General features: G+C 36.5%; 1 protein-coding gene across 1 annotated transcript in view; it reads left to right on the top strand.

Annotated features, from left to right (window-relative positions):
- LOC125240704 (dolichyl-diphosphooligosaccharide--protein glycosyltransferase subunit STT3A) overlaps positions 1-19701 on the top strand; it is a 31365-nt gene extending 11664 nt beyond the window's left edge. Inside the window, exons 9-13 of the mRNA XM_048148722.1 lie at positions 91-255; positions 3255-3443; positions 3869-4088; positions 13767-13955; positions 18575-19701. Of these exons, the coding sequence (XP_048004679.1) occupies positions 91-255; positions 3255-3443; positions 3869-4088; positions 13767-13955; positions 18575-18720 (909 nt within the window). The 3' untranslated portion in view covers positions 18721-19701. The remainder of the gene's footprint in view (positions 1-90; positions 256-3254; positions 3444-3868; positions 4089-13766; positions 13956-18574) is intronic.
- The last annotated feature ends 3726 nt before the right edge of the window (positions 19702-23427 follow it).

The raw sequence follows: 23427 nt of genomic DNA, 5'->3' as shown, positions 1-23427 counted from the left end.
ATGAACTTTACACTTTGCTCTCTGACTGAACCTGTTTAAGTTACCGAAGCGAAGGTGTTGCACACGGGGCTAATGTACGGCATGTCGCAGGGCGTGATGGTCCGTCTCATGCTGGTGCTGGCGCCCGTCATGTGCATCGTGTCGGGCGTGGCCGCCTCCAGCCTGCTCAGCCTTCACGTTAAAGACATCGAACCCAAAGTTGAGAAGCACGACAAGAAGAAGAAGCACGAAAATAATCTGGTGTTCAGATCTGAGGTGAGTGACATGCCTATTTCACAGGGACTATTACTACAATGTTCAATACTCAAATCTTTATTGCGAATAAGGATAAATCCATGCAGTAGTGGATACACAGTATCAATACAGTCTAGTATCAGTGGAGTAGCACTTAACATAAATCATAAGTCTTCAGTAATTTAGATTTTATGATTTAAAGTAACGGTCTTTTTCAAAGTTGTCCACCCCACTTTTTTTGGATTTGGAAATTTTTATGTGCTTTCTACTCAGAATCGCGAGCTCTTTCAATCCTAATAGGAGAAAAAAAGTGTCCCAAGGTTTTTTCCCATTCCGTTACCATTTTTAGGGTTCCGTAGTCAACTAGGAACCCTTATAGTTTCGCCATGTCTGTCTGTCCGTCCGTCCGTCCGTCCGCGGATAATCTCAGTAACCGTTAGCACTAGAAAGCTAAAATTTGGTACCAATATGTATATCAATCACGCCGACAAAGTGCAAAAATAAAAAATGCAAAAAAATGTTTTATTAGGGTACCCCCCCTACATGTAAAGTGGGGGCTGATTTTTTTTTTCATTCCAACCCCAACGTGTGATATATTGTTGGATAGGTATTTAAAAATGAATAAGGGTTTACTAAGATCGTTTTTTGATAATATTAATATTTTCGGAAATAATCGTTCCTAAAGGAAAAAAAAGTGCGTCCCCCCCCTCTAACTTTTGAACCATATGTTCAAAAAATATGAAAAAAATCACAAAAGTAGAACTTTATAAAGACTTTCTAGGAAAATTATTTTTAACGTGATAGGTTCAGTAGTTTTTGAGAAAAATACGGAAAACTACGGAACCCTACACTGAGCGTGGCCCGACACGCTCTTGGCCGGTTTTTTTGATACATTTTGTATGGCGGTAACGGAATGGAAGGTTTGAAAAATGTATGGAAATCTTGGGTCATTTTTTTCTCCTATCAGGATCGAAAGACCTCGCGATTCTGAGTATGAATCGCCTAAAAAGTACCCATGTTACAAAAAAGTGGGATGGACAACTTTGAAAAAAAAATGGCGCACCTGTGAGACCTCGGACGTAATGTTACGTCACGTCCGCAACGTAGGGCCAAATATAAATACATTTGTTAGGGATTTGTATACAGTTCAGCACACGGGCGGAGACTTATGGGCTTATTCAAGGCCTTTGTGTAGGTACTATCGGGCCTGTTTCAATTGAGGTACTTTTGCAGCTGATAGTACATATCTAAGTAAGTACGCCTAACTAGTTACACGCGGATGTATTGGAATTAAACCTACATACCACTAAGACATATCTTAGGTTTATTTGAGCTAAAGTAGAGCAATGTAAAATAGGTAGTAGGTAATTAAATATGAAGATTATATTATTATTTAAAAGGAGACAACCCTATATCGTCAGAAAAGGTACGAGTTACGCGATAGAAAGAGAACGCACTTGTTAACCGACTTCAAAAAACCGGCCAAGAGCGTGTCGGGCCACGCTCAGTGTAGGGTTCCGTAGTTTTCCGTATTTTTCTCAAAAACTACTGAACCTATCAAGTTCAAAACAATTTTCCTAGAAAGTATTCATAAAGTTCTACTTTTGTGATTTTTTTCATATTTTTTAAACATATGGTTCAAAAGTTAGGAGGGGGGGGACGCACTTTTTTTCCTTTAGGAGCGATTATTTCCGAAACTATTAATATTATCAAAAAACGATATTAGTAAACCCTTATTCATTTTTTAATACCTATCCAACGATATATCACACGTTGGGGTTAGAATGAAAAAAAATATCAGCCCCCACTTTACATGTAGGGGGGGTGCCCTAAGGAAACATTTTTTTCCACTTTTTATTTTTGCACTTTGTTGGCGTGATCGATATACATATTGGTACCAAATTTCAGCTTTCTAGTGCTAACGGTTACTGAGATTATCCGCGGACGGACGGACGGACGGACGGACAGACAGACATGGCGAAACTATAAGGGTTCCTAGTTGACTACGGAACCCTAAAAAGGAGGAGGTTCTCAATTCGACTGTTTTTTTTTTTTTTGTATGTATGTTACTCGATATCTCCGAGAATCGTGGACCGATTTTCAAAATTTTTTTTTTTATCGAACGGGTATAACCCCGAGATGATCCCATTGGCACCAAGTCGGGGTCTGATGATGGGATCTTGGAGAAATCGAGGGAACTCTTCAAATGTTATAGGCACATGTAATGTTTTTAGTGTATTTTTCAAAGGTACACCAGTATTTACGCCTGATGGTAATAATTTTATGTGGCTGAGCTGATGATGGAAGGTCAACTCCTCAATGGTTAGGAGTTAAAGGATAATTCTTTCACTACTGTACATATATTCGGACTGATACATATAATATCACTAGGAACCACTAAAAATCAACAAATAAATTAACTTTTTAACAAAAAATAAAACCGCCTTCAAAAAAAGCGTGTTACAAAATACGGAGAAACTAAAAAGCCAAAAATAATAAACCTTCGAATTCAGATTTCCTATCGGATTGCAATAATCTAAACATCCAAATTATAAACAAATCAATTATTTTTGGAGTCGGGGCCAGCCTGCGTATGGTTGGGTGGGGCAAACAGGAAATAGCAAGGCGACGAACAGGTCTGGTACCGACTACAAAAATAATTGATTTGTTTATAATTTGGATGTTTAGATTATTGCAATCCGAATTCGAATTCTGAAATCTGAATTCGAAGGTTTATTATTTTTGGCTTTTTAGTTTCTCCGTATTTTGTAACACGCTTTTTTTGAAGGCGGTTTTACTTTTTGTTATACGAGAATATAATTGTAGGCATTTAGCGTTGCGCGGTCGGAATTTGAACTTAATAGTATCGTAGGATGAGTCGTTATTTCTTTAAACGGGTTTTTGGATAGGGTTTTCTGTACTTGTACTAATATGTATTCTGTTTTAGACTGATCCTCGACCTCTGTACACAAAATGGTCATATGTGTGCACTGAATTCCATATGTTGTGTTGTTGTGCAGGTGGGCGCGTTGTTCGTGTGCGTGCTGGGCTGCCTGCTGGTGTCGTACGTGTTCCACTGCACGTGGGTCACCTCGGAAGCCTACTCGTCGCCCTCCATCGTGCTGTCGGCGCGCGCGCACGACGGCGCGCGCATCATCTTCGACGACTTCCGCGAGGCCTACACCTGGCTCAAGATGAACACGCCTGAGGTACAAACACAAGCTACGCTTTCTTAAATAAAAATACCTTGCACTGGTACAGCCAAGGTCATGCTATTTGAGCAAGAGTGAGTTAAAAACAAAGTACATAACTGAGTTATATATCGCGTTTATTATTAGGAAAATATAGATGAAAACAGTTATATCAATGAAAAAAAAAATCAATGTTATGTTGGAATAACCGACTTGAGTGCGTTTTTAGGGTTCCGTAGTCAACTAGGAACCATTATAGTTTCGCCACGTCTGTCCGTCCGTCCGTCCGCGGATAATCTCAATAACCGTTAGTACTAGAAAGCGTGGCCCGACACGCTCTTGGAAGGTTTTTATTAAATATTACCTAATAACACTTAAAATGCCTAATTTCAAGGGAATTACAGGCAAATCATATCTGTCTGAACTGTAAACCGTATACGCAGGACGCCAAAGTGATGTCGTGGTGGGACTACGGGTACCAGATAACAGCGATGGCGAACCGGACGGTGATCGTGGACAACAACACGTGGAACAACACGCACATCTCGCGCGTGGGGCAGGCCATGGCGTCGGGCGAGGAGCGCGCCTACGAGATCATGCGCGAGCTGGACGTCGACTACGTGCTCGTTATATTCGGCGGGCTCGTCGGCTACTCCTCCGATGGTAAGCTAAGGCCTGGGGGGTTACCATGACGTGCTAAAGCCGTTCAGTTTAGGTTGAGAGAGAGGGACGGAGCTATGCAACTGCTATAGCTGTGTCCCTTTCTCTCAACCTAAACTGAACGTCTTTAGTATGTCATGGTAACCCCCCTGATTTAGACGGCGTGCGAACGCGCATGCGATTTTAGTTACATTACGGGCTGTTGAGGTTACATATAATTTTGCACAGCCATTAAATACCGCTATGTAATAAAACTCGTATGCGAGTTCTCGTACCGTCTAAATGGGCCCTAACTCAAGCTTGACAGCGGTCCGTAGGCGAGTAGTGTTGTCTCTATCTTATGCGTAACACTTTTTGGCCTATTTAGAATTGTCAACATTTACCTGTCATCTACCAAGCACGGATATATCCGGCCGATTGTTCTATACTCGCTTACCAAGAATTTTATATATATATATATATCTATAGTGCGTGCCGACCAATGAGTTGAAGCCAGGTTCATTCACCTTTACTCCTATGTTCTATCTCATTCCAACACTGTGATGTATTGCCAGATAAGTTATTAAAAAAACGTATAAAACATTCTTCAATCAAATTGTCTTACTTTTCTTTGTATTATACGAAAAAAAACTCAATCAAAAACCTTATTTCACCGGTATTTACCTCCTACGTACTATATGGGAACACTAATAATAAAAAAATATGCCCGATATGTCAGAATTGTCAAAATTCATACACCGATTCAGAGATTTATTTTGCGAAATAAACGTTTTTCGACGATTTACTTAAGTTCTGCGCTATGTATTGCATAGTGAACCATTGTGGAAGTAAATGGAAACCGAAATCCGACGTAAAATTTCACAAGTACTTATTTTACCAAAATGTTCATAAACCTCACTGGCAATAAATTTTCTGCTATTTTGCTTGTAATCTTGGTTAGTTCTTATCATTATATTGTTTTCATTGTCTCAAATTATATCAAAATTCCCACGAATAGGTTTAGAACGATAAATATGACCTTAAAAGAAAAATAATGCTATGTGTGGTTTTACGACTAGGGTGACCAATCTTTTTTCTTGCATGGTATTTACTCTTATTGAATGGAGCTAAATCTATCAACTTGGTACGGTTTCTATGTTCATAGTTCACATCACAGTATAATAATACCAACTTTATTGTTTATGTCTTTACAATTAACATGAATAATATCAAACTTTTCAGTGTTCCAAAAGATAAGGAAGGAGGCAGCGTTGGCTGTCGATTGTACCGATAAAAGGAAATGTTTCAGAGCGTTCGATAATTTGCAGATTTGCACTTTAAGGTGGCTCGCTTTCCATACAAAAAACATCTACCATTTATTTAGTCACCGCACACTACAACTAAATAAAAATATGCGCATACATCTACTATACATTATCCGTCGTCGCGGTAGTGAATGAAATACATTGTTTCATACAGAAATCATGGACAAATCCTTGTGAATTTTTTATTAATTTTACGTAAATGTGCGTGCCAAATTTTGTGTACAGACACAGAGCCGTCATATTTCGCGCATTTTTAGTTGACATTGTCATCAGTGACATTTGGCTCTTGACAAGTAATTATTTAAAGATATTGGTTTAGTTAACTCAAGCAGACTCAGAAATAATGACGCATTTTGTCAACAAAGATACATATCGTGTATTTCGACACTGCTAATGTAAATTGAAATGGCGTCTCGGTCAAACGACTGACTATGATGCAGAAGATCGTGGGTTCGAATCCGAAGTTTTTTTTAATCATTTGAACTTTTATGGATTTATTAAGTATTTTTTATTTTTTTAATGGAATATTTGACTATTACTATATTGCTTTCCTATTTTTTATTTTCATACAAAAATACAATACAATCCTTTATTATGCCTTTGTTGATAAAATAAAATATTACACGTCTAGTATAATACATTATACATAGGTCATAGTGTGGGCATAGTATTAGTAAAGTATTGCATTTACTGAGCTGGTTGACCTATGTTATTGTTGTGTGAATGTTTTTCTTCAACAACTAAATGGTTATATACAAGAATATGGGTACAAGTAGCTTTTGCACATTGTAATTTTTCCTCAGTCACCCGTTGACCACGAACGCTGTAAAGTTTTTGAAACATCGGGATGAATTTTAAACTCATTACGAGTATACGCGATTTAATCCGTTTTCATAGTTTTTATTTCATGAGTAACTATCGCGGTAACTGAAGACAATATTAACTAAATGGTTACAAATAATAATTATCATCAATATAATCTGGTCCAGGCAGGCAATTATGGTCGCGCGATAAATGATAAAACATCTGGCCGTCCCTATAATCGCACTTACTAATAGTGCGACAGGGACGGCCTGATATTTTATCGTCTATCGCGCGACCATGATACCCGTGCTGTACTAGCTTTTGCCCGAGGCTTCGCTTGCGTTAGAAAGAGACAAAAGTAGCATATGTCACTCTCCATCCCTTCAACTATCTCCACTTAAAAAACATGTCAATCCGTCGCTCCGTTTGGCCGTGAAAGACGGACAAACAAACAAACACACATTATCTTTGGTGAAACAACGAATTCTTCCACTTCAGATTATAGAGTAACCAGCTTTTCCCATTTATAATAAACTAGCTTTTGACCGCGGCTTCGCTCACGTAAGAAAGAGACAAAAAGTAGCCTATGTCACTCTCCATCCCTTCAACTAAATCCCCTTAAATAATCACGTCAATTCGTCGCTCCGGTTTTGCCGTGAAAGACGGACAAACAAACACACACCCTTTCCCATTTGTAATATTAGTATGGATTTGACATTATTATTTATATTTAATTAATTATATATGTATAGCCCAATTTCGTCGGGAACAGCGTGTTATGTAATGGCGTCGTTGGTGTACAGTCGTCAGTCACGCCGTGAAGGTGCGTTCGATTCCCAGGATTCTATTAACTTTTTGTATTTTTTTGGATATAAATTTCGTATTTTTTATTAACCGAGCAAGAATGGAGAGCCGAAGGTATCAATTTTATCTTAGAGAACCTATTGATATTTTTATTGTCATTTTGATTTTCTATTTATTAAGTTGAGATATAAAACACAACTTTTAATACCCTCGCTAAATATAATATTTTATCGAAATTACTCCTTAGATAAAAAAAGTCCACTTGAGTTTTTAAAGCATTACGTTACTCAGTTAACTATTGCATTTTCATTTACTAATTTAAGATTTCAAAAGCGATTTGAATACCCTTGCTCCATCGAAAATAAACAATTAGAAAAAAAAAACATTCGAAGAAACTAAAATTTATCTATACTTTTTGGAATTTTTAAAAATATCAGATTAGGATAATTATGTTAGAAATTCTAAGTTCGACGAACCCAAAAATTATTACCATGTAAGAGAATAGGTTTTTAATCTTTTTTGTGGAAAACGCTCAGTAACTACTGTACGAGTACATATACATTTATGTATAATAATAAAACAAAAAATAGTGTCTCATAGTGTTGTGTTCCTGCCGGTGAGTAAGGCTGCCAGAGCTCAACGAGGGTGTGGGGTGCTGACGACGGGAGGACTTACGGAACTAATTTGTTCCGTCTATTGTCCTTTGAGTCGTCGGCAACCCAAACCCTCCTTTGAACTTGTACACTCCTTTTTGCTGTGCACACGCAGCAAAGGGGAGTGTACAAGTTTCTAATGGGGCGGCAACGCGCATGCGACACTCTTTGAGTTGCAGGCGTCCATAGGTTACGGTGACCGCTTTCCATTAGGCGGACCGTATGCTTATTTGCCACCGACGTATTATTAAAAAAAAAAAGAGAAAAGTCCTGGATTCGAACCCAGTACTTCCATGCAAATCATGCGATGGCACGTATTTACCGCAAGGCTATTTAAACAAGCTGTCGCCGCGTGAAATTATCGACTAGAAGGAATACAAAAACACTGTTTGTATGTGTGAGTGGTACTTAGAAATAGTGTAAAATAGTAAATTTATCTACATTAAGGGGATTAACGTTACAATGAGAAGTTGAATGTTTGTTGTAATACGTCAATTTTAATATTAAATGTTCGCGAAGCATAATTGAAAGTATATAAATGCCTGTACGACTCCACATAAAAAATAAGACTGGTAATTTGAAGATTAACGCCATCTAACGCAGCCTGAGCTTCGGGTAACCTAAGCGAGCCACCTTAAGGTGGCTCGCCTAGGTTACCCGAAGCTCAGGCTGCGTTAGATGGCGTTAATCTGCAAATTACCAGTCTTATTTTTTTTGTGGAGTCGTACAGGCATTTATATACTTTCAATTATGCTTCGCGAACATTTAATATTAAAATTGACGTATTACAACAAACATTCAACTTCTCATTGTAACGTTAATCCCCTTAATGTAGATAAATTTACTATTTTACACTATTTTTAAGTACCACTCACACATACAAACAGTGTTTTTGTATTCCTTCTAGTCGATAATTTCACGCGGCGACAGCTTGTTTAAATAGCCTTGCGGTAAATACGTGCCATCGCATGATTTGCATGGAAGTACTGGGTTCGAATCCAGGACTTATTCTCTTTTTTTTTTTAATACTACGTCGGTGGCAAACAAGCATATGGTCCGCCTGATGGAAAGCGGTCACCGTAACCTATGGACACCTGCAACTCAAAAAGTGTCGCATGCGCGTTGCCGCCCCATTAGAAACTTGTACACTCCCCTTTGCTGCGTGTGCACAGCAAAAAGAAGTGTACAAGTACAAAGGAGGGTTTGGGTTGCCGACGACTCAAAGGACAATAGACGGAACAAATTAGTTCCGTAAGTCCTCCCGTCGTCAGCACCCCGCACCCTCGTTGAGCTCTGGCAGCCTTACTCACCGGCAGGAACACAACACTATGAGACACTATTTTTTGTTTTATTATTATACACAAATGTATATGTACTCGTACAGTAGTTACTGAGCGTTTTCCACAAAAAAGATAAAAAACCTATTCTCTTACATGGTAATAATTTTTGGGTTCGTCGAACTGAGAATTTCTAACATAATTATCCTAATCTGATATTTTAAAAAATTCCAAAAAGTATAGATAAATTTTAGTTTCTAAACTACGATTCGAATGTTTTTTTTTTCTAATTGTTTATTTTCGATGGAGCAAGGGTATTCAAATCGCTTTTGAAATCTTAAATTAGTAAATGAAAATGCAATAGTTAACTGAGTAACGTAATGCTTTAAAAACTCAAGTGGACTTTTTTTATCTAAGGAGTAATTTGGATAAAATATTATATTTAGCGAGGGTATTAAAAGTTGTGTTTTATATCTCAACTTAATAAATAGAAAATCAAAATGACAATAAAAAAATCAATATGTTCTCTAAGATAAAATTGATACCTTCGGCTCTCCATTCTTGCTCGGTCAATAAAAAATACGAAATTTATATCCAAAAAAATACAAAATGTTTATAGAATCCTGGGAATCGAACGCACCTTCACGGCGTGACAGACGACTGTACACCAACGACGCCATTACATAACACTCTGTTCGCGACGAAATTGGGCTATACATATATAATTATTTAAATATAAATAATAATGTCAAATCCATACTAATATTACAAATGGGAAAGGGGGTGTGTCTGTTTGTTTGTCCGTCTTTCACGGCAAAACCGGAGCGACGAATTGACGTGATTATTTAAGGGGATTTAGTTGAAGGGATGGAGAGTGACATAGGCTACTTTTTGTCTCTTTCTTACGCGAGCGAAGCCGCGGTCAAAAGCTAGTTTATTATAAATGGGAAAAGCTGGTTACTCTATAATCTGAAGTGGAAGAATTCGTTGTTTCACCAAAGATAATGTATGTTTGTTTGTTTGTCCGTCTTTCACGGCCAAACGGAGCGACGGATTGATAGTTGAAGGGATGGAGAGTGACATATGCTACTTTTGTCTCTTTCTAACGCAAGCGAAGCCGCGGGCAAAAGCTAGTACAGCACGGGTAGCATGGTCGCGCGATAGACGATAAAATATCAGGCCGTCCCTGTCGCACTATTAGTAAGTGCGATTATAGGGACGGCCAGATGTTTTATCATTTATCGCGCGACCATAATTGCCTGCCTGGACCAGATTATATTGATGATAATTTGATGATAATTATTATTTGTAACCATTTAGTTAATATTGTCTTCAGTTACCGCGATAGTTACTCATGAAATAAAAACTATGAAAACGGATTAAATCGCGTATAATGAGTTTAAAATTCATCCCGATGTTTCGAACACTTTACAGCGTTCGTGGTCAACGGGTGACTGAGGAAAAATTACAATGTGCAAAAGCTACCCATATTCTTGCTATTATATTCTTGTATAGGTATAACCATTTAGTTGTTGAAGAAAAACATTCACACAACAATAACATAGGTCAACCAGCTCAGTAAATGCAATACTAATACTATGCCCACACTATGACCTATGTATAATGTATTATACCAGACGTGTAATATTTTATTTTATCAACAAAGGCATAATAAAGGATTGTATTGTATTTTTGTATGAAAATAAAAAATAGGAAAGCAATATAGTAATAATCAAATATTCCATTTAAAAAATATAAAAAAAAATGCAAAAAAAGTTCAAATGATTAAAAAAAACTGCGGGTTGGAACTCAAGATCTCCTGCTTCATAATCGGTGCATTTGACCAAGACGCCATTTCGATTTACATTAGCAGTGCCGAAATATACGATATATGTATCTTTATTGACAAAATGCGTCATTATTTCTGAGTCTGCTTGAGTTAACTATAGCCTGTCAACCAAATTTTGGCAGTAGCAATGTACATCAAACTAAAGTATGGTATCCCTATGAAACGAACAAAAACCAGCAATGTACGTCGAACAGCCACAGAGATTTTTTTTCAAGGGGCTCGTTGGGCCTGCAACATTGGAATGCCACCCTAATAAAAAAAAACATATGAAACGCGTATACTCATCCTTTACTTCCTTACGAATTAGATAATGTATTAAATAAGGATGGATATATGCTAGTTATTTCTCTTTTTGGTAGGGTGGATGTTTCCACAGATAAGATACAAATGACACGCGAATTTCCACCGATTTTCAAAACTAGTGTTGCTAGCCCGCGATTTTTCAAATTTGCCGCCTTTTTTAGTGACAAGATTTGGTTGACGGTCTATAAACCAATATCTTTAATAATTACGTGTCAAGAGCCAAGTGTCACTGATGACAATGTCAATTAAAAATGCGCGAAATATGACGGCTGTGTGTCTGTACACAAAATTTGGCACGCACATTTACGTAAAATTAATAAAAAATTCACATGGATTTGTCCATGATTTCTGTATGAAACAATGTATTTCATTCACTACCGCGACGACGGATAATGTATAGTAGATGTATGCGCATATTTTTATTTAGTTGTAGTGTGCGGTGACTAAATAAATGGTAGATGTTTTTTGTATGGAAAGCGCGCCACCTTAAGCCTGAAGATTATGACACAGAAAGAAATTTTAAAAATCGGTCCAGTAACGACGGAGATATAAATAAATAAATAAATAAATATTGGGGACACCTTACACAGATCAACTTAGCCCCAAACTAAGCAAAGCTTGTACTATGGGTGCTAAGCGACGATATACATACTTAAATAGATAAATACATACTTATATACATAGAAAACATCCATGACTCAGGAACAAATATCAGTGCTCATCACACAAATAAATGCCCTTACCGGGATTCGAACCCAGGACCGCGGCTTAGCAGGCAGGGTCACTACCGACTGAGCCAGACCGGTCGTCGTGGCATAAACATTAAATTGAGATACATATATACATGCGAAGAGAATTGAAATACGTACGAATTGAGAACCACCTTCCTTGAGATTTGGGGCGGCGCTTAAAAATAAAGATACTGTTTTAAAACGTCCTAGTATTTCATTATTTCCCCATTGACAAATACTTCCCTTATATTTTTGTGGCTATTCCCACTAGTTACCACCAAGTTTTTACCTGTCCTAACTACTGGGATTTTCCCCACATTGTTAATTACCACACCGGGGGTTGATAGCTACTGGGATTAGTTTTCCCAGTAGTTACTACCAAAATATTATTGTGATGGTTTAAAGTGACCGAAACACTAAAATATATATTCCATTGCATGCTTTAATAAACACAGGTGTCAGTTAGTAAAAGACAAATACTTATGTAACTCCGTATAGACAGATAAAGTCTAAGAAAAAAACGTACCTCAAAACCATACAGAAAAAGGTACGGTGAGCTAGATGGCGATACACCTTTGGGGTACGCTCAGCTAGATGGCGCTAATATTAATATTTGACATTTTAACACATATCAATATCATATCAAGCTGAGAATATTGTCAAAACGGAGGTTCAAAGGTTTTAAGCCTGTGTCGAGAGATGTCAGCAGTCTATGCACTGTGATTACACATTTGACTTTGACAGTAATTTTCTATAATACTCGATCCTCTTTGGTAAACGATAAGTTGTATAAGCCTCATGTTGCAACACTCGCCACGCTCAGGATTCTATTCTTGAACGGTTCAACCCTAGAATCCATTCGCTAGCTCGTATTTCCATTCCACACTCGCCGTTAAAATACAACTTTGCCCCCTTGTATAACATAACTATTTCCCAGTGGTTACCAGTGTTACCACCCCTAGGTTTGGAGGTGAGGAAAAAACCAGTACCTAGTTTACCACTGGTAAAAACTGTATCGTATTTGTGGTGTTCTTAGGAAAAGGTAACCTTTTGCCGGACATCAGTAAGGTCGAGTAACTGCAGAGTGGCATAGAAATGGACCTTATTGACGACTGACAAATTATGGACAAATTAGTAATTTTTTACCTTTTACTTGAGTTTGTGAGGATGGATGTTCACGTTCGTGATAAAACGGTTGATCGGATTTGAATTTAATAAATTACAAAATCAATCAGTCGTATAAACGTAATACGTCAAATTCCGCGGGATATCCCTAATGTATGCTTAATCATGGACACCCTAAAGAAAGAGATGCAAGACCGGCGTGACGTAATTCAAGGTCAAATTTTCTGGCTTCAAAGTAATGTTCGGCGTGCAACATCCAGTATGTATATAAGATTCTTGTCGCTTACTATCAATTCCCACGGTAGCTCGAGACTTCCCATTTGGCATGTCATTTTTTTTTTTTCGGAAATTGAGATTTTGCTACAAGAAGAATCACTTTCCTTAGACGAGAATACAACTGCTTTTAAAATGTACGTAAAAATGCCGTTGACCTCCATCTTTTGACAGCTTGGTAGACGACAGTAACTTGCAGTCTGACCAAAAAGAGTAGAAATTAAAAAGTGGCAACATCGTAGTGTCGTCCCGTTTTCTCACGCATATTGATTTGAAAGGGATGTCACTACAATGTTGCCACTTTTTAATTTCTACTCTTTTTGGTCAGACTGTATGTGCACGCAAAGGAAAGTAAATGTGTAATATAGTGCTGTAGCAGCTTAAAATGAAGAAGGCAAGGCTAACGTATGATGATGATTTGGATGCTGATTCGCAATAATGTGTTATCCCACAAAAATTTGACGATTAAAGTTATAATACTTGATTCAAATAAAATAATTTTATTTGAATGAAGTAGATATTTGCCTGGGCGGCGTTGAGATTGTGACGTGTCCGCAGACATCAACAAGTTCCTGTGGATGGTGCGCATCGGCGGCAGCACGGAGCGCGGCGCGCACATCCGCGAGGCGGACTACTACACCGGCGCGGGCGAGTTCCGCGTCGACGCCGACGGCTCGCACACGCTGCTCAACTGCCTCATGTACAAGATGAGCTACTACAAGTTCGGCCTCGTCTACACCGAGGGCGGTAAGTCCACAACTATCCACCAGTACACTACAACCATATCATCCCTGCATCTGCATATCTACTAACCTGTTCTTAGTGGTTTCTTTTACTCGTCTTATTTAAATATTTCTCTGTAAAGTCAGTTCAACCTTACTTGTCCAATATAGTAAACTAACGAAACGTCAAACATGGTTAAAGACAATTACTAGTGATTGGAAGTGTCGATAAAATGATATATTAAGGTGGCTCGCTTAGGTTACCCGAAGCTCAGGCTGCGTTAGATGGCGTTAATCTTCAAATTACCAGTCTTATTTTTTTTGTGGAGTCGTACAGGCATTTATATACTTTCAATTATGCTTCGCGAACATTTAATATTAAAATTGACGTATTACAACAAACATTCAACTTCTCATTGTAACATTAATCCCCTTAATGTAGATAAATTTACTATTTTACACTATTTCTAAGTACCACTCACACATACAAACAGTGTTTTTGTATTCCTTCTAGTCGATAATTTCACGCGGCGACAGCTTGTTTAAATAGCCTTGCGGTAAATACGTGCCATCGCATGATTTGCATGGAAGTACTGGGTTCGAATCCAGGACTTTTTCTCTTTTTTTTTTTTTAATACTACGTCGGTGGCAAATAAGCATACGGTCCGCCTAATGGAAAGCGGTCACCGTAACCTATGGACGCCTGCAACTCAAAGAGTGTCGCATGCGCGTTGCCGCCCCATTAGAAACTTGTACACTCCCCTTTGCTGCGTGTGCACAGCAAAAAGGAGTGTACAAGTTCAAAGGAGGGTTTGGGTTGCCGACGACTCAAAGGACAATAGACGGAACAAATTAGTTCCGTAAGTCCTCCCGTCGTCAGCACCCCACACCCTCGTTGAGCTCTGGCAGCCTTACTCACCGGCAGGAACACAACACTATGAGACACTATTTTTTGTTTTATTATTATACATAAATGTATATGTACTCGTACAGTAGTTACTGAGCGTTAACCACAAAAAAAATTAAAAACCTATTCTCTTACATGGTAATAATTTTTGGGTTCGTCGAACTCAGAATTTCTAACATAATTATCCTAATCTGATATTTTTAAAAATTCCAAAAAAGTATAGATAAATTTTAGTTTCTAAACTACGATTCGAATGATTTTTTTTTCTAATTGTTTATTTTCGATGGAGCAAGGGTATTCAAATCGCTTTTGAAATCTTAAATTAGTAAATGAAAATGCAATAGTTAACTGAGTAACGTAATGCTTTAAAAACTCAAGTGGACTTTTTTTATCTAAGGAGTAATTTTGATAAAATATTATATTTAGCGAGGGTATTAAAAGTTGTGTTTTATATCTCAACTTAATAAATAGAAAATCAAAATGACAATAAAAATATCAATAGGTTCTCTAAGATAAAATTGATACCTTCGGCTCTCCATTCTTGCTCGGTCAATAAAAAATACGAAATTTATATCCAAAAAAATACAAAAAGTTAATAGAATCCTGGGAATCGAACGCACCTTCACGGCGTGACAGACGACTGTACACCAACGACGCCATTACATAACACGCTGTTCCCGGCGAAATTGGGCTATACATATATAATTATTTAAATATAAATAATAATGTCAAATCCATACTAATATTACAAATGGGAAATGGTGTGTGTCTGTTTGTTTGTCCGTCTTTCACGGCAAAACCGGAGCGACGAATTGACGTGATTATTTAAGGGGATTTAGTTGAAGGGATGGAGAGTGACATAGGCTACTTTTTGTCTCTTTCTTACGTGAGCGAAGCCGCGGTCAAAAGCTAGTTTATCAAAAGCGGTATAAAGCTGTATAAAGCGGTATAAAGCTGGTTACTCTATAATCTGAAGTGGAAGAATTCGTTGTTTCACCAAAGATAATGTGTGTTTGTTTGTTTGTCCGTCTTTCACGGCCAAACGGAGCGACGGATATATAGTTGAAGGGATGGAGAGTGACATATGCTACTTTTGTCTCTTTCTAACGCAAGCGAAGCCGCGGGCAAAAGCTAGTACAGCACGGGTAGCATGGTCGCGCGATAGACGATAAAATATCAGGCCGTCCCTGTCGCACTATTAGTAAGTGCGATTATAGGGACGGCCAGATGTTTTATCATTTATCGCGCGACCATAATTGCCTGCCTGGACCAGATTATATTGATGATAATTATTATTTGTAACCATTTAGTTAATATTGTCTTCAGTTACCGCGATAGTTACTCATGAAATAAAAACTATGAAAACGGATTAAATCGCGTATAATGAGTTTAAAATTCATCCCAATGTTTCAAACACTTTACAGCGTTCGTGGTCAACGGGTGACTGAGGAAAAATTACAATGTGCAAAAGCTACCCATATTTTTGTATATAACCATTTAGTTAATAATAAATAAATAAATTTCATTTATTTTCACCTCACAAAGGACATACAAACAATTTGAACTAAAATTAGAACAGCTTAGTTTTACTATCCTTTGTGAGAGACTGGAGTCTGAACTAGGCGTGAACCTGTAATACAGATCTCCAGGCTCTCACCCCGGAGACAAGGAGAAATATTCAACGAGATTTTTACAATGTATACCTAACAGGAGTTGGTTGCAATAATGAGGTTGTATTAAATAATCATCAATGTAGAAAAATAATAGGGATAATCTACAGGTACATTTACAAATTCATGCAGGGGCATGCATAGTGTGTGTGTGTGTGTGTTTGCGTGTGTGTGTGTGTGTGTGTGTGTGTGTGGGGGGGGGGGGTGTGATGGATAAATCATTTAAAAACAAAATATGACCTATTTTATTTTACAAGATCCTCTAATTTCTCATAGGTTAAGGTCATCAACGTTGTTGAAGAAAAACATTCACACAACAATAACAAAGGTCAACCAGCTCAGTAAATGCAATACTTTACTAATACTATACCCACACTATGACCTATGTATAATGTATTATACCAGACGTGTAATATTTTATTTTATCAACAAAGGCATAATAAAGGATTGTATTGTATTTTTGTATGAAAATAAAAAATAGGAAAGCAATATAGTAATAGTCAAATATTCCATTAAAAAAATAAAAAATACTTAATAAATCCATAAAAGTTCAAATGATTAAAAAAAACTTCGGATTCGAACCCACGATCTTCTGCATCATAGTCAGTCGTTTGACCGAGACGCCATTTCGATTTACATTAGCAGTGTCGAAATACACGATATGTATCTTTGTTGACAAAATGCGTCATTATTTCTGAGTCTGCTTGAGTTAACTAAACCAATATCTTTAAATAATTACTTGTCAAGAGCCAAATGTCACTGATGACAATGTCAACTAAAAATGCGCGAAATATGACGGCTCTGTGTCTGTACACAAAATTTGGCACGCACATTTACGTAAAATTAATAAAAAATTCACAAGGATTTGTCCATGATTTCTGTATGAAACAATGTATTTCATTCACTACCGCGACGACGGATAATGTATAGTAGATGTATGCGCATATTTTTATTTAGTTGTAGTGTGCGGTGACTAAATAAATGGTAGATGTTTTTTGTATGGAAAGCGAGCCACCTTAACGATAATTTCGCTGCTGACGTCATCAGAGGATTTTCAATTTTACGTCACACAATATCTATGTTTAAACCAAAATTTTCTTTTTCGTCACATTTGCAATAATAATCCTGTGAAAAAGGCTTGTTGTGTGTGTTGTGTGTTGACACTTTTCATCACGATCACGGGTCTCGGAGACATCGGTGAACATAAGTACATAAAACATAAACACGAAACTGAATACAGTACCTCCTCCTTCTACGTAAAGAAGTCGGTTAAAAAATCTGATAAATTATTGTAGTTAATATCAACGCATTTTTTCCAAGCTATACAAACTCAAACGTTAATATCGATCGTTCATAACCCAACATTACGATTACGACTCATAGACAATCTAGACTTCGTAATGTCAGGAGTTTTTTATGTCATCCTTTCGTAATCACAATTATTGATGAAAATAGTTTTAGAAATGATATTATTCAGTGTTTTTTTTATTTATTTTAATACTTTGTGAGTTTATTTAAGTGTATAATAACATTTTATGTGATGGTTAATGTGTAATTACAGAGAAAAGTGAGATAATGTTTTCCAGCAGTGTTTGTTAACATGATTGGGCAAGTACGGTTGAACTGAGTGTACTTCTACACAAGTCATCTGTGGTTCCTTTATTTAAACATTTTAGTCCGAGGTGGGTCTTGTGCCCTTTTTCACTAGACCCACAGACATGTATACAATTTTATACAAGTTTCAGGTTACATAGCTAACCATCATTATTGTAACGCTAATGGCATTAAATGGAACGAGAAACATGTCCAGTATTGACATAGCATACTGATAACATATCGGTGTTTTTGTACTGTTACACTAACTGTGAACTGTTACATTTCACTGTATTCAGTGAAGACAAACTTCCGTACATTGAATATAATGGTAGAGAAGCGGCATTGATATTGTGTGGCGCCCCGTGTGACGTAAAAGGGAGTGATTTACTCTTATATGAAGCACCGATTTCCTGCTGGGCGTTGATAAGACAAATGGGAATAATCATAATAAATAAATTGTGTGTGTGACAGGACGGCCGCCCGGGTTCGACCGCGTGCGCGGCGCCGAGATCGGCAACAAGGACTTCAACCTGGACGTGCTGGAGGAGGCGTACACCACCGAGCACTGGCTCGTGCGCATCTACAAGGTGAAGCCGCTGCCCAACCGCGGCGTCTAATCCACCTCACTACCTCGCTCACAACTCACAACACTAATGCCATTTCCTTGCACATGGCATACACTTGGAATTCTTTTGTCCTAAAATTTAACCTATCAAAACAAATGAAACTTTGTCCCTGTTGTAAACTTGTATTGGCTTAGTTGTGTAACTTTTGCACTTGGGCCCATTTTACTTTGTAATCTTGCTTGTACTTAGGCCTGTTAAAACTTTTTTCCATATAATGCATCCGATAGCTTAATATACTGTAGAACTAATAATGGTCATCACTAAAAATAGTCTATAATTATATACGACTGATATGTACTCATTTCGAAACTATGTAATTGCATTCAATAGGTATACGAGCAAACTTCGTCAATAGCGGATGCCAATCGTTGACTCTCAGTACAGTCGCCATTGCGGTACCAAAAAAACTTCGTACGTTCTCTCTGAAACCGTTATACTTATTGAAATACGTGATGGCGACTGTACATTCTGGCTAGTAATTGAGATTACTCATTATAACTATAGTTATGTACCCAAAAAGTTAATAACCGAGGCATTTACCTTTGTTGTCTCTCCATTTGTCGAGTCTATCTTAAGAATCCACCTACTTAAGATTAATGCGGATATAGTTGCATATTATATATATTATGAGCTGGTACAACGTTTTCTACTTACATTTTATAATAAAAGTAAGGACGGCCGGTTATATAGACACCAATTATAACCTGACCTTAAGTAATGAGAGGCATTAGGTGCTGTGAAAATACATTTTTCGTCGATATTTCACTGTACTTCTTCATAAGAGTAGTGTAGTTATAAACTTTGTATGTAATACGACTGAATGAATTCGTAGATATAATAGCATAACACTTCCGCGTGTATCGAATCTGGACTGTTACGAGGATTTTATTTCTACTAATATATTAAATAAGATTGATGTATGTAAAACCACGTAGCTGATTAATGTGATTAATATACTGCATTTATCTTTAACATATACACCGTGTTTCACTTAACACTAAAAACCTGAAAACCGTTTGTTCAGAATCGTTTATACTTGATACATTCTAGGGCATTCATATTATTTAATAAATTATTTATAAATTAATCGTTGTGCGTCACTGTTTATCATAAGTCAAACCAGTTTTTGAACGTTAAAATACAATGCTATTTAACGTGCTAGACATAGCTGTCTATTGGTAAACCTTATGTCGAATGAAGGTTTACGAAATTGGACATAAAGTTATATTCAATTTAAAAAAATAATAATCATCAAATTAAAAAATGAGATACTTTAACTCTGAGGTTTTGAGTGATACCGGAAACACGGTGTATGTATAAGTAAGTTTATACTTGATACATAGGGTTCATATTATTTAATAAATTATTTATAAATTAATCTATGGCAAACCAGTTTTTGTTAAATACAATGCTATATTAGAGAAAAGGAATTTGCATTTATTGATTTTTGCCCATATAAAAGTTTGCTTTTTATTTTGCCCATATGTTATTTTGTTATCCTTTTTTTACTAAGGCTTCGGTTCCTATCCCGGGGGCAAAACGGGTTATTTTACTGGTGTGATAATAATTAGCGTATTAAAGACAACAAAGAGTTATAATAATGATTACTATTGATCATGAGGAGGGGTAAAATCCAGTTCACTAGTTAAATAAAGGGGTGGTGCAGATGAAAAGATTAGGAACCTAAATTATATATTCTAAAATCATTGTACTATATACAATTACCACTAAAGGGTACATATGCGAGTCGCGTAGCTGTAAGTTTTAAAGCGCATACCGGAATAACATACAATGAATGTGTGAGCTGTGTAGTAGTAGCATCTGTAAGGTCTTCACTGTCATTGGGGCTTCGAGGGGATGCAGGGATAATTACTCCAACAACATTTCCTAGGAATTAGACGATCCTAAGCTGGTTTGAAGTAAAGCTTAAAGTCTATAGCAAACGCTAGTTAGTACTAATTTAATAAATACTTTCTAGTGCTTTTAAAATAAATAGCTAGATCATCTAATCGTTATAATCATTATATTTTTTGATTTAAAATTAGATTTTTTAAATATTTAGTAATTCTTCAACCATATCGAAGACAGCACAAAAACTGCGTATTTGTTTATATGTGTATATTTATAGGGGTTGATAAATGTGATAGTATTATCGTTATAAAAGTATGTATGTTATTTTTTGATTTGGAAACCGGCTTGAACATTAATTTAAAGTTTAACTTGCAGTGACCACAATGAGGAGGCACACTCAAAGGTTGTGACAGATGGCGCCACCCTATTAGTCCATTACACAGATAAGAATTTCATACGTGAGAGCGAGAAGATGATATTTGTTTTCTCTCTCTCTCTCTCTCTCTCTCATATGAATGACAGTGACATGCCTAGACCACGGAAGTATAACTATAGTGCCTGAGCTGTTAATCAACATTTTTGACACATTTGTTTTGAAGTATGTTGCGATGTGGCTAAGACATATCGTTTGCCAAATCTAGCGATTATTTACGAATTGGTTGAATCGATTAGGCCCTATGTACAAGGAGGCGCTTAAACAAAAATACGATTTCTATCAACTTACTAAAATGTCATTTGAATCGAAATGACAGACTGCCACTGCACTAGTTAAAAAATAAAAATGAATGATAAATGACATAATAAGTAAATGATAAATTAATAAATGTGTGATAAATTAATATCGTAAAATACTCAGTAACAAAGATCCGCTAAAATGTAACATGTGTTAGATTATGTTTAAAGTAAGCGATATATTGTTTTTTAGTACTTGATTTTTTTTAATGTTATTACAGGATTTTATTTAAAATTTCATTAGGTCGCGCGAGTTTACGTTTTGTGGACGCTGTCATGTGTCAAAAATGTGAACTTACAGCTCAGGGACAATAAAGCACCTAGACACTTGCACAGGCGCCGCCTGGCGGGATAAAATGTCAGTGTGCCTCCTCATTGAAAAGTCTAGGGGGAAAACGTAAGGAGCAATTTTATAATTTTTATAAAATATCATTTCTTTGAATATGATGCGTAATGCGTAGAATCTATACATACTCTCTACTATTACCATTTACATTTCGAATAACTTTGATAGTTGAAATTCGCTATTTTCTTTACAGCACAACATTGTTATTAATATACACCTTACATTGACATTATCAGGCCAAAAACATCTCAAAATTGTCACAAATGGAATAGGTTGCAACAATATTCATCTTCATCAATATTTATCTTTGTTGAATTTATTGTGCTGTTAAGAATGATTTCGCTTTTGTACAATATGTGTCTTTCTTACTTGCAGTCTTAGGCTTCCCACAGACAGTCTTAAAAATTCATAATCTTAAAAAAAAATTGTATGCAAATTGACACTGACAGATCTGTCAGTGTCTTGTCAGTGTCAGTTTGAACTGTCAGATTGCATACAGTTTTTTTTTAAGATTATGAATTTTTAAAACTGTCTGTGGGAAGCCATAATGACTTGATTCTTATCTTTTTTTGTCATAGTGTATTTGGTGTTTTATTTCTAGAATCGTCAATTTATATTGTACGCATTGAATATATGGGTGATTCTAAGTTAAGAGGTAATCGCTCACTCCATACAACGTGAGTGACGGCGCGGACTTTTTTTTTGTTTTTTACCTATTTGTTTATTTGTATTAGTTAAAACTGCCAATTTGAAGTGTTTACAAAGAGGACCAGTCAATTTGTTTGTTTTATAAGTGACCAGGGGAAATACTCAGTCCAGGGGAGATACTGTTGCACAGGGGAGGATACTTTGTGACCAGGGAAGAGACAGTTGTATGAAAAATTTAGTTTAATTTTTTAAGAATTAATTTTTATTATTTTTATTATAATTATTGATTATTTATACTCAGACTTTACATTTCATAACATTCTTACAGCAAGAAAAGTGATAATTCCTTAATGAGGTCTTATTTTTCACTTCTCCATATTATCCATTAAAACAAAAATAATTTGAATGTACAATCAATAGGCAACAATTAAACAAAAACCTATCCTTTTAATATCAGCATTAAACCTTTTTATTAAACAGCTTCATGAAAATTTCATATGAAGTTGAATGTGAATGTGCCCTCTTTTTTTCTTAATAGTTGCATTTTTCTGGAAAGAAAACCTTCTATCGTAAAGTTAAAATAAAAATAGGTACAACGCTAAACAAAGGTTAAGAGATAACGGAAATAAAAATAATCAAAACTAGTACAAAAGTATCTCCTCTGGACAGAAGTATCTCCCCTGGCATCAAAAAAGCCAGGGGAAATACGTCAGGGGAGATACATTTTCGATGAAAATCAAAAATAGCTGTAAAAGTGTTTCTCGTACGCAATTCATAAACAAACGTAACAATATATTCAACATTTACAGTGGATATTGTTATATATATTAGTATTTGAACAAATGATTGTGAAATAAAAGTGACCAGAGGAAAGACTGCATTCACTCAACATTTCTGTACCCAGCGAGTGCTGTGGCCGAAACAACCAACAAAACGGATGCATTGTCTAACCTCTGTATGTATTTCGTAGTACATTTGGATTCTGTTACTTTTAGTTGTCAAATTTCCATCTAGATGTCGCTGTACCGAGTGTCAAAAAAGCTAGATCGCGGTGTTAAGATTTTTCCGAGAAACATGACGTCTAGAAGGAAACAAACCATAGTCAAGCTTTTCTACCAGTT

The sequence above is a fragment of the Leguminivora glycinivorella genome, chromosome Z, assembly GCF_023078275.1.
Source record: "Leguminivora glycinivorella isolate SPB_JAAS2020 chromosome Z, LegGlyc_1.1, whole genome shotgun sequence".
In the NCBI taxonomy this organism is placed as follows: domain Eukaryota; kingdom Metazoa; phylum Arthropoda; class Insecta; order Lepidoptera; family Tortricidae; genus Leguminivora; species Leguminivora glycinivorella.
Note: the sequence above shows the minus strand (reverse complement) of the source record. Positions and strands in the feature narration are given on the sequence as shown.